The sequence below is a fragment of the Balaenoptera borealis genome (assembly GCF_965194805.1).
Source record: "Balaenoptera borealis genome assembly, chromosome: 3".
Classification (NCBI taxonomy): Eukaryota; Metazoa; Chordata; class Mammalia; order Artiodactyla; family Balaenopteridae; genus Balaenoptera; species Balaenoptera borealis.
In genome coordinates, this window is record NC_138866.1 from 107,423,555 (window position 1) to 107,436,282 (window position 12,728).

Consider the following 12,728-nt stretch of genomic DNA (forward strand, 5'->3'; position numbering starts at 1 on the left):
GACTCTAGTTTGGGGAGTAGGAGCAGCAGACTCCAATTTCTGCTTGAAATTAGTGAGGCAGGATGGTTGGTGATGTAAAGCAGAAATTCTAAGGAACGGATATTTGTAGGAAGCATGAGAATAGAGTAAATATAGGCCTGGATCTGTGTTTTTATCTAGGAAGAAAGGAGTTCATATGTCCTCAAGTAGTCAAGATAAATGCAAACTCTGTAATTCATTTTTAAATCTTGTTTAGTACTAATTGTAGCACGTGGGTTTTTTAACTGTCTCTCTTGGAAGAATTACATTATTTTCAGGCATTATCCTTGTTTGTCTCCGGAAACACAAATCCAAAAGTTGAAGCCAAGTACTCCTGATGTTTTCTGGTTCCTAGACCAGTGTTTTAAACTAGCTTTTTTTTTTTAAAACATCTTTATTGGAGTATAATTGCTTTACAAGGGTGTGTTAGTTTCTGCTTTATAACAAATGAATCAGCTATACATATACATATATCCCCATATCTCCTCCCTCTTGCATCTCCCTCCCACCCTCCCTATAAACTAGTTTTTAATAATAACATTCACTTGGTGTGGAATTTTAAAAGTACCAAGAAAGTATAAAATAAAAAGTAAAAGTTTACCTCTTCTTCTTAGGTCCCAGTCTTACTACCCAGGAGTGATCAGTTAGCAGTTTCTTCTTATCTCCTGCAGAAAATGTGAAAGTATATGTAAATATAAATAAATAATGTGGGTTTTAAAAATATCAGTATGTATAGTTATCTCTTTTTTTTTTTTAATTTATTTTATTTTTGGCTGTGTTGGGTCTTCGTTTCTGTGCGAGGGCTTTCTCTAGTTGTGGCAAGTGGGGGCCACTCTTTATCACGGCGTGCGGACCTCTCACTGTCGCGGCCTCTCTTGTTGCGGAGCACAGGCTCCAGACGCGCAGGCTCAGTAGTTGTGGCTCACGGGCCTAGTTGCTCCGCGGCGTGTGGGATTTTCCCAGACCAGGGCTTGAACCCGTGTCCCCCGCATTAGCAGGCAGACTCCCAACCACTGCGTCACCAGGGAAGCCCTATTAACTTTTAAATTAAGTATTTATAGATTATATTTCCTCCAGACTTGAAGGAAATGTAAATACCGTATATGCCCCCAAATAAGAGAGCTAGAATATGTCAGTCCCATTTTCCTACTGAGGAGAAAAAAAGTTTTGACTGTCTTGAAATATACACTTTTAGGACTGTAGTTAAAATAGTCAGCTTAAAAGTAAATTACTAATTTATTTGCATATATAAAATGTTGAATAAATGTCAGTTTAGAAATATTGCTTATTGGTACCCAGATTTTCTGATCACAGTTTTATTCACACAGGCACCTTAGACTTTGGTGACTTGGTAATTGCTAGAACCACTTTTTAAGTCATTAGACAGTTTTGAAGATCATATTATCCTCATCTTTGTGTGAGACGTAGCACTTGCGGACACCCATGAGTTACGCTGTCACTGGAAATTTTATCCCAAACTACAGATACCATTTTCCCTTGTGTTATGACTGGGAAATCCCTATTTCACAGGGTTTTTTTTTGTTTTTATCCAACAGCTATATATTCATATTTTCTGACTGCACTCCATACCGTATTGACCTAAGAGTTTTACAAGTTTGCTTAAGATGTTCAACCCTTGGAATTGTAAAGTCCTAACACTAGGAATTATATGTAAATCCGTGAATAATTCTTTTTTTCCTTTTCTAAAAATAACATTGATAGAGTTTTTGTTGTTATTTTATTATTTTTATATGGGAATTTTCACATATTTTTAATATAAAAATATATAAGTATACAATGAACTTGCACATATTCATAATCTAATGTCAGTTTTCAGCATTCTGCCATTCTTATTTCATCGCTCACCCCTCACTTTTTGATTTTTTAGTGGAGAATTTCAGAACAATTTCTGACATCATACCATTTAATTTGTTTTATATACTACATCTTTCCTGCAAACTGGTGGATCTAAAAGCTTGATTAGATTCAGCAACTCTTCTTTGGTGGTGCTGTGTACTTTCTGTTGCATCGCATGTTAAAATTGATTAGAGGTTTCAGATGGTGTCATCCTGATCCTTCCACCATAAAGTTCCCAATCAACATTTCATGTAATACTTTCAGCAGCTTTGATGATCTTGACTAGATCCATTATTTCATTAGGGGTTGCAAAATGCTGACTTTCTATCATTCTGTTACATTTATGAACAGAGGTTATTTTATAAGGAAGAATTCTCCTTGCATCAGCTAATTGTTTACTCTGAAATGAAGGTCATACAGTAAATGTAAGATGAATGCTTGAGTCTTTACCTTCATTTACCACTTTTCAGAATAAACTTCAGCAATATTCAGAGAGGTTTTTCATTTTCAATTATCATTTTGAACTCATGGATTTTAGCATAGTTGATGTGTTGCAGTCTTTTTATTCTTTTTGATGTTCAAATAGTTTCATCTTTGGCCAGTGGGAACATCTTCAAGTTGCTTTGTGTCCTTTTTTTTTTTTTTAAATTTTATTTATTTTTGTCTGGGTTGGGTCTTCGTTGCTGCGCACGGGCTTTCTCTAGTTGCGGCAAGTGGGGGCTACTCTTCATTGCTGTGCCTGGACTTCTCATTGTGGTGGCTTTTCTTGTTGCGGAGCATGGGCTCTAGGCGCGCGGGCTTCAGTAGTTGCAGCACGCGGGCTCAGTAGCTGTGGCTCACGGGCTCTAGAGCGCAGGCTCAGTAGTTGTGGCACACGGGCTTAGTTGCTCCACGTCACATGGGATCTTCCTGGACCAGGGCTCGAACCCGTGTCCCCTGCATTGGCAGGCGGGTTCTTAACCACTGCGCCACAAGGGAAGTCCCTGGTTTGTGTCCTTTTGATGCCACTCCAGTAGTCTTTGATAACTTCCTTACTCTCTGATGTAACAAGATAGTCCAGATTCATCCTTTACATTTCCTGTTCCAAACCTGGAACCAGTCATTCCAAGTACTCCTGATTTCCTTTTATTGAGAAGTGATAGTTAGAAGCTATCCACTGGGAATGAAAGTGCTCATTGTTCTACTGGGTTATCATTGCTTTTTGTCTTTCTTAATGGACAGAGTTAGGAATGTAAATATTTTAGAAAGATAAATCATTAATTCATGTGACTATTTCCATTGAAAATTTAGGATTAGGGTTTTTATGTAAGCTTGTGTTTTATTTTTGGATCTCTTTCCTCTTACATTGAAAATCTGGATTCTTAACAATATTAACAATTACTTTTTTATTCTATACAAACTATAAATACATAGACATAAGTGAACACTCATAAATGAATGTAAATGAAAATCTTTACAATTATTACTAACAGTAATTCTATTGAATATAATAAAAAATTTTTCTGTGTGGTTCCTTTTTTGCCCTTGGCTTGTTTTCTGTGTGGTTATTCCACCAATTTAATATGCATTTAGGATCATTTGTTTTGTGGTTGTTGCAAGGTGTTTTGTTTTGTTTTTTAAGAGATTTGTAAAAATTTTTTAGTTTTGCTTTTTAATTATGTGAAATATTTACCTGTTTCCAAAGTCAAAACTTTTAAACAAGATATATTCATTGAGGTCTAGTTTTCCACCTCTGCTCTCTCTTCCTATGTTTTTCTCCCTAATAGATAATCATTTTTCACTAGTTTCTGTTTTAGTTTGTTGTTCCATTTTTTTCTCTTCAAAAATATTAGGGCTTCCCTGGTGGCACAGTGGTTAAGAATCCGCCTGCCAGTGCAGGGGACACGGGTTCAAGCCCTGGTCCGGGAAGATCCCACATGCTGCGGAGCAACTAAGCCCGTGTGCCACAACTACTGAGCCCGCGTGCCACAACTACTGAAGCCCGCACACCGAGAGCCCGTGCGCCACAACTACTGAGCCCACGTTCCACAACTACTGAAGCCCGTGCACCGAGAGCCGAGCTCCGCAACAAGAGAAGCCACTGCAATGAGAAGCCTGTGCACCGCAACGAAGAGTAGCCCCAACTCGCTGCAACTAGAGAAAGCCCGCACGCAGCAATGAAGACCCAACACATACAAAAATAAAATAAATAAAATAAATTTATTAAAAAAATTATCAAATATATATATGTGTGTGTATGTGTATATATATATATATATATATACATACACACACACATACATACATCCTCCCCTTATCTTACTCAAAACATATCTCTTTTTTTCACTTAACAATGTATACAGTTGTTAGAGTATAGAGAGATAATAGAGGAATAAAAGTTTATATATGATGAGATATAAAGGATATATAGGCTTTCATTCCTCTATTCATTCTTTTTCATTCCTCTTTTATTTTTTCCACAGGTCCACAGTACTCCATTGTATAGTTACACCCTAATTTGTTCAACTAGTCCCCTATCGATGAACAGTTTGCAGACTTTTACTATTATGAATAGCATTGCAATGAATAGCTTTTTGTATATGTCATTTAATAGTTTTTGCCATTGTGTCTTTGGGATAGAATTCTAGGAGGGGATTGTTGAGTCAAAGATAAAAGAGTATGTTATTTTAAAAACATGGCCAGATTTCTCTATGAGGATCGCAACCATTTTGGGTCCATCAGCAGTGTGTGAAAGTACCTATTTTCCCAAAGCCTTTCAAGCAGAATTAGTTGTCAGATTTTAATTTTTGGCCCATCTGAGAGGCAAGAAATAGTATGTCAGTATATTTTTAATTTGTATTTTTTATGACTAATGTTTGTGTCTTTTCATATATTTAAAGGTCATTTGCGTTTCTTATGATCAATCTGTTCATTTCATTTGCCTGTTTTTCTGTCGGAATGTTGGTCTTCATTCTTGCATCCATTTTTAGAAGTTTTTTATATATTAGAGGTATACATCCTATATAACACATTTTCCTCAAGTTGGTCATTAGTTTTTTGACTCTGCAATACTTCTTTACCTTGCCAAACTTTTTTTGGATTAGTCACATTTATTGACCTTTACTGTTCCTGGATTTTTGAATCATAATTAGGTAAGTTTTTCCCACTCCAAGTTTATAAGGAAGCTAACCCATTTCCCCCCTAGCCCTTGTATTGTTTAACTATTTTTTTTTAAACGTATAAAGGACAGATCTATTTGATGTTTGTCCTCATGTACAGTGTGAAGAATGGATCCTTTTTGTTTCATGTGGCTATCCCATTATCCCAAACAAATCATTAAAGACTTTCCTATTGACTTGAGTTGCCACCTTTGTCATATGTTAAATTTCCATAAGTATTTGGATCTATTTATGGAGCTTTCATACTGTTCCATTGGTTGGTCTGCCTGTCCACGCACTAGAAGCACACTGTTATAATTATAGACTCTTTCATGTTTTCCTGGTTATTCTTGCCTGTTTATTCTTCCAAGTGAACTTATAATCAACTTTTTATCTGAGTATGGTGGTAGTGGGGAGACACATGATGATATTTTTATTGGGATTGTATTTGTAGGCTAAATTAGGGTGAACTGACATCTTTAGGATTTTGGGTATTCCTCTTCCAGAGTATGGAATGTGTTTTCATTTACTGAAATCTAGTTGTTGTTTTTTTTTAAAATTTTTATTTATTTATTTATTTATGGCTGTGTTGGGTCTTCGTTTCTGTGCGAGGGCTTTCTCCAGTTGCAGCGAGCGGGGGCCACTCTTCATCGTGGTGCGTGGGCCTCTCACTGTCGCAGCCTCTCTTGTTGCGGAGCACAGGCTCCAGACGCGCAGGCTCAGTAGTTGTGGCTCACGGGCTCAGCTGCTCTGCGGCATGTGGGATCTTCCCAGACCAGGGCTCGAACCCGTGTCCCCTGCATTGGCAGGCAGATTCTCAACCACTGCGCCACCAGGGAAGCCCTGAAATCTAGTTTTGTATCTTTTTTTTTTTTAATAAATTTATTTATTTTATTTATTTATTTTTGGCCGTGTTGGGTCTTCATTGCTGTGCACGGGCTTTCTCTAGTTGCGGCGAGCGGAGGCTACTCTTTGTTGCAGTGCGCGGGCTTCTTATTGCAGTGGCTTCTCTTGTTGTGGAGCACGGGCTCTAGGCGCATGGGCTTCAGTAGTTGTGGCACGCGGGCTCAGTAGTTGTGGCGCATGGGCTTAGTTGCTCCACGGCATGTGGGATCTTCCTGGACCAGAGATTGAACCCGTGTCCCCTGCATTGGCAGGCGGATTCTCAAACCACTGTGCCACCAGGGAAGCCCCCTAGTTTTGTATCTTGCAGGGAATATTTTACAGGTTTTTTGTTTTTTTTTTAACAGCTTCATTGAGGTATAATTTACCTACCATAAAATTCATCCATTTTAAGTATACAATTCAGTGATTTTTAGTAAATTCAGAGCTGTACAGCCATTACTGCAGTACAGTTTCAGAACATTTCCATTAATCCCCAAAGATCCCGTATCCCTGTTTGTTTATAGTTAATCCCTGTCCAACCCTCACTTCTGCATACAGCCTCTAATCTGTTGCTGTCTGTATAGACTCGCTTTTTCTGGACATTTCATATAAATGAAATCATACAATATGTGGTCTTTTGTGTCTGGCTTCTTTCACTTAGCATGGTGTTTTTGAGGTTCATCTATGTCGTAGCAGGTATCAGTACTTAGTTTCATTTCATTTCATTTTGTTTAATTTTAATTTAATTCTATTCTGTTCTATTTTATTATTTAGTTCCTTTATAGTATTCCATTGTATGGATTTGTTTACCATTTGTCAGGTGATGGACATTTAATTGTTTTTAGTATTTGACTATTGTGAATAATGCTGCTATGAACCTTTGGGTACAGATTCTTTGTGTATGTATATGTTTTCATTTCTGTTCGATAGATACCCAGCAGAAGAGTCCCAAAGAAGAGTCAAAGCTGTTAAAACTTCAGTAACTTTTGTGACTGCAAAAGACAGGAGCAGTAGTGTAACAGGAAGATTCTTTTGATAGTAATTAGCACCAGCTTGTTGAGTAGTTACGGCATGGTGATATACTTCATGTAAAGAGCCTGAGTTTAGAATTGAAATTAGGTGTTAATTCCAAGTGTTGCTCATGTTTGCTTGACAAGTCGTTTAAACTTTTAAGTTTCAGTTTCTTCATGGAGCTAGACATGCAGAATATTATATGTGGGACAGAGTATGTACTCACAAATTGGAAGCTGTTCTTATTATTGGTATCATACCAGACTTAAGGCACAGGGGGACCAGAATAATCAATGATTTTGGGGGGTTCTTGAAGACCTCTGTCAGAGAAACCATTGTTTTTGTTACCATTGTTACACTACCCAGGTTATTACATTTTATTTTTCTCATGATGTATTAATACATTATTGACAGGGGGATTTTTGCTGAAACTACATCTCTAGTCAAAAATGTGTTAAAAAGTACAAGCAAAATAAGTAATCTTAGAAGAAATAGCTAAATCACCTGCAGTCCTATCACTCTCAGCTGCACTCAAGTCTCTCGTCCTGTAATATTTCTACATGTAAAAGACATGAAAATGAAATTTGCCCAATAAGAAGTGACCTATTCTCTTGATTTTTTAAAAGCTGTATTAAGGTTAACTTCATAATTTTAGGAATGTTTCCTATAAATTGTGTTTTAAATAATAGTCATTCTAAAGATGCCCAAATCTTGCCTAATTGTGATTATTATTTAGTTACATGATTTTTATGTATTATGTTCAAATTATGCTTATAAAGATTCTTTTTAGAAAAATGATGTTTAAACAATAGAGTAACAGTGCCTAAATGAGTTATTTATATAACTTTTAGTTATACAATCTCTGTGTTCATAAAAAATTATATAAATTGAATTTTAATGCATTAGCAAAGCTAGCTTTGTATCATTTAATTTATCATTGGAACTTCAAAATGTTACATTTATATTTGACTTTGCATAACTGTGTAAAAGATGTTTAATAATGTTAGGTGATTTTTTTTACAGGCTTGTAAAGAAATTTCATGTATACATATATGGAGGAAAATCACTAATAAAGCTGATATATAGATGTAGCTTTTCTCCATGTAAAGTGGCAATGTCCATTTGGTGGGTTAAAATAAGAGAGGTTTTTTTTTTAAAAAAAAATCCATGGTCTTTTATTTTTATATATAATGCTTTTAGTTTTAAATATATGATTGCCTGTGTACTCTTACCTTAAGCTGCATCGTGTATGTGATTTTGAAGAATTAGAAAAGTAATTTGGAAATTGAATCGATAATATTATTTTAAATAGCCACTGAGTGCTGCTATTTTGTTTTTCTCTGCCTATAAGATATTTATGCTGTTAAAAGTACATTTGACCTGAACGTGTGTATGTGTGTAATCTTTAGAACTTAGAAACTACTTTAAAAATTTGCACATCTCATGATTTTTAAATCTTAGTTTTTTTCTATTTAATGGATAGAACAATTTGCAAGTATTCCAAAATAGAAATATTATGGAATATTTTTAAAATAACTATTTCTCCAATCAGATCATATTTTATTGCCTCTGTGATTTACCAGTGCCTTCTTTGTTATCCTCTTTGGAGTATCAGAGAGCATGTTATAGATCTTTGTCATGGGCTTGTAACCTTCTCCAGATACTGGCCAGCTTTTGAAGTAGTGCAGATATTTGATGATGTAGAGGTATATTCGAGATGAAATTCCAGGTTGTCTAGGAATGGTGCCTCGGGTGAAGGAATGTAGACTGCGTAAATTCCACAGTGAGAAGAAAGTTGAGCCATTTGTTGTCATTGTGCTAAGCAAGAGTTCTGTAAGAGTTGGGTAAAAGTGAATATACGGTATCAATGGAATACCACCGTACTAGTAGAAAATGTAATGAAAAAAGGGAGCATGTTTACAAGAGCAGCAAAGAGAATAAAGAGTCTAAGAATAATCTCAATAGGAGTATATTTAGCTTCTATGAAGAAAATTATGTAGCTTTATAGAGAGTTACAATTATAATCAAACCAAACCCTCAGTTTTTCTCCAGGTTTATAAATATGATATTGGTAGATGGCAAGATATGTTCTTGGATGAAAGTATGTATATTGTAGAGATATCAGGGCTTTGTTAGTGATGCTTAATGCCAATCCAGTCCAAATCTCAAGAATTTTTCTCTCCCCTTGATTTTATAATCCTGAAGAATAATTAGGAAAACCTGAATCTACTAAGTATCAAAATAGAATTATTCCAGTCTTTTCAACAAATAGTGTTGGGACAGTTATGGATCTACATGCTAAAAAGGTGAATTTAGACCTTTTATATCATGTCAGACACAGAAACTAACAAAATGGATCACAGACTTAAATGTAAGAGCTAAATTATACAACTTCTAGAAGAAACATACAAATTCTTAGTCACCTTTGGCTATGCAGAGATTTCTTTAAAAGGTCACCAAAAACATGATCCATTAAAGAAATAGCTGATTTGGGCTTCATCAAAATGAAAGACTTTTATGTTTCATAAGACACCATTAAGAAAATGAAAAGAATATATACTACTATATATACTACTGTACATGCAGTAGAACGGCTATGATGAAAAAGAGACGGTAACAATTAGTGGCAAAGATGTAGAGAAAATGGAGCCCTCATTTTCCTGGTGGGAATGTAAAACTGAACAGTCACTTAGGAAAACAATTTGGTACTTCATTAAAATGCTAAACATAAATTTACCATAGTATTTAGAAATTACATTCCTAAGTATTTACCCAAGAAAAATGAAAGTACATGTATGCCTGAAGTACGTGTATTTATTTGTAATAGCCAAAAGTGAGAAAAATTCAGATGTCCATCAACAGAAGAATGGATAAACAAACTGTGATGTATTCATATGATAGGATACTGCCCAGCAGTAAAAAAGAATGAACTATTGATACACACACAACATGAATAAATCGCAAAATAAGTACACTCAGTGAAATAAGCCAGATATGAAAGTATATATAATGTATTACTCCATTTATATTGAGCTCTTGAAAATACAAATCAATCCATAATGACAGAAAGCATGTTAGTTGTTGTAGAGATGTAGGGATGGGGTTAGAGGGACAATGATTGACTGAAATAGGGCATGTGGGATCTTTTTAGGGTGTTGGAAATGTTCTAACACTGGATTGAGGTGATGGCTGTGCTGCATAAACACACTAAAATCAGTGAAATGTACACTTAAAGTGGGTGAAATTTTAAGCTCTCAGTATTCTTATTATGGGAAGATTTTTATCACAAGATATTACTTGTAAACTGTTGGCAGATCTTTACATTGACAGGTGATGGTAATGAAGAGAGAAGAATGTTTAAAAAAGAAGACATTTTAGCCCTAGATTTGTGGAAAATAGAGCAAGAGAAGAAATGGAGCACAACTTTTCTTTTTTTCTTTTTTTTTTTTTTTTGTTTAACCATCTTGACCATTTTAAAGTGTGCAGTTCAGTAGTTTTAAGAATATTCACATTGTTGTGAAACAGATCTCCAGAACTTTTTCTTCTTGCAATCTGAAACTCTATACCCATTAAACAACTCCCTTTTCCTTCCACCCCCCAGCTCTGGTAACCACCGTTCCACTTTCTCTAGGAATTTGACTACTTTAGATGCCTCACATAAGTGAAATCATACAGTGTTTTTTTGTGACTGGGTTATTTCACTGAGCAGGGCCAGATTCTATTTATAATCTTATCTAATGCCATAAGTAAAAATTAGTTCTAGGTGAAGTAAATATTAAGGAAACACATTGCACCAAATATAGTAAGTACCATCTTCTAGATGACGAAGCACTTTCTGAACTTGGAATACTTTAGAAAAGAACACGTACAAAAAAATTACAGATTTTTTAGCACAAAACTGAAAAGCTACTGTGTTTTTCTTAAAAGAATACCATATTACGTAAATAAAAAAACCTTGAAGAAAACTTAGAGAGAGTGTAGTATCTTTATTTTAGATATTAAAGGGTTGATATCTTATAGAATGTGAATATCTTACATAAGATCTTAAATGAGTACGTTCAGATATTACAGTATTAATATCTTTATATAAGATTATACAAATTCATATGGAAACTACTAAAAGTTTGTAAAGAACAAACAAAAATTGTAAGAGGAAACAAACGTGCAAATTAAGAGAGTAAGTACTGTTTTCACTTTGCATGATGAGCTCTGGTTTTAAAAACTTTGATTTGACAGATATGAATTTTACTTTTGTAATGAATTTCAGTCTTCAAAGTCAAAATAAAACTTTTTGTCTTTAAGTTAGCTGACAAGCATATGCTCTGTATGTTTTTAATTGAAGTATAGTTGATTTACAATGTTATGTTAATTTCTGCAAAGTGATTCAGTTATACATATATATACATTCTTTTTTTTGTATTCAGTTATACGTATATACAAAGTGATTCAGTTGTACATATATATACATACTTTTTTTTGTATTCAGTTAAACATATATATACAAAGTGATTCAGTTATACATATATATACATCTTTTTTTTTTTTTTTGTATTCTTTTCCATTGTGGTTTATCATAGGATACTGCATATAGCTCCTTGTGCTGTATAGTAGGACCTTGTTGTTTATCCCATATGCCCTTTAAATGTTTTTTCTTCTTGTTTCCAGGAAATATTGATGAAGATGTTGTGGTGATAGAAGCTTCCTCCACTCCCCAGATCACTGCCAATGAAGAAATTAATGTTACCTCAACTGACAGTGAAGTGGAGATAGTAACAGTTGGGGAAAGCTATCGGTAAGATTTTAATTCCTAGTTGTATATTTGAAGTTTTAAATGTAAATATTTAGACACATTTGTGCTGCAGATATTTGCATTTTTTTACTTTTTTTTTCTTTACCTAGTTTTAGTGTGTGTATACCAACCAGATTAGTGGTTGTCAAACCAGACTGCGTTAGATTCATCTGGGAAGATGATAAAATATATATTGTTGCCTGGATCATAGCCCAGACCAGCTGAACCAGAATCTTAGGAATCAGTATTTTTTTTAGCACCCCAAGTATACAGTGAGTGTTGAGTCATTGCTCTAGATAAACATCAGTTTTACTTGGTGTTTTATAAAATTGAATTTGTTTTATGATTCAGAGAGTTCACAAACTCCTCTGAAATTTAGATGTGAATAGTACATAAGTATTGGGAATGATATTGGTATCTCATTAATACCAGTGATGTTTATGCTATTATGTTAGGACAACTTAGTATAAAACATAGTTTTTGGATTTTTTTGTCCTTCACTCAGTAATTTTATATAAGCCCTGTAGTAAAAAATGAATGAGATATCCTCATTTGTTTTGATAAATAACTGGAAATGACATTGCCCTTTTGAGAATCACCTTGACGGAAAAAAAAAAAAGAGAGAGAGAGACCCTAACACAATTCATTTTGTGCTTTAGATGATTACAAATACTGGTAAAGGAAGCAGTGAAGTACTCCTCTCTTTCGTTTGATATACCAAACTGTGGATGAGTCTTAATTTTTGTGTTGGAATGAATTTAGAAATGCATTTGCTTATTGTATTTTAATTTGTTACTGATCTTTAAAAAAAGCGTTGTTATTTTGGAAGCATGTTACAATCATACCTAGAATGTGCTTCTTTACTTGCCACTTTCCCATTGGAGTACTACTTCTAATGGCATGGAAGAGAGCACTCTATAATATATCCCTGTTTAAGTTTTAAATGATTTTCCCAGACTCCGAGGAAAATTGATACTCCACAGTATGTGCCACAGTTATTCTGTGACTGTCCATAGTGGTTGGTACAACAC

General features: G+C 34.7%; 1 protein-coding gene and 1 long non-coding RNA gene across 16 annotated transcripts in view; both read left to right on the forward strand.

The window, feature by feature from the left end:
- Positions 1 to 12,728, forward strand: part of LOC309626871 — a 186,394-nt gene that overhangs the window by 79,299 nt on the left and 94,367 nt on the right. The gene's annotated exons all lie outside the window — the stretch shown is intronic.
- The window catches only part of RNF111 (ring finger protein 111), an 87,984-nt gene that overhangs the window by 40,414 nt on the left and 34,842 nt on the right, over positions 1 to 12,728 (forward strand). For all 15 annotated transcript variants that reach the window (XM_082388043.1, XM_082388044.1, XM_082388046.1 and 12 more), the window contains one exon: positions 11,574 to 11,700. In XM_082388043.1, the coding sequence (XP_082244169.1) occupies positions 11,574 to 11,700 (127 nt within the window). The remainder of the gene's footprint in view (positions 1 to 11,573; positions 11,701 to 12,728) is intronic.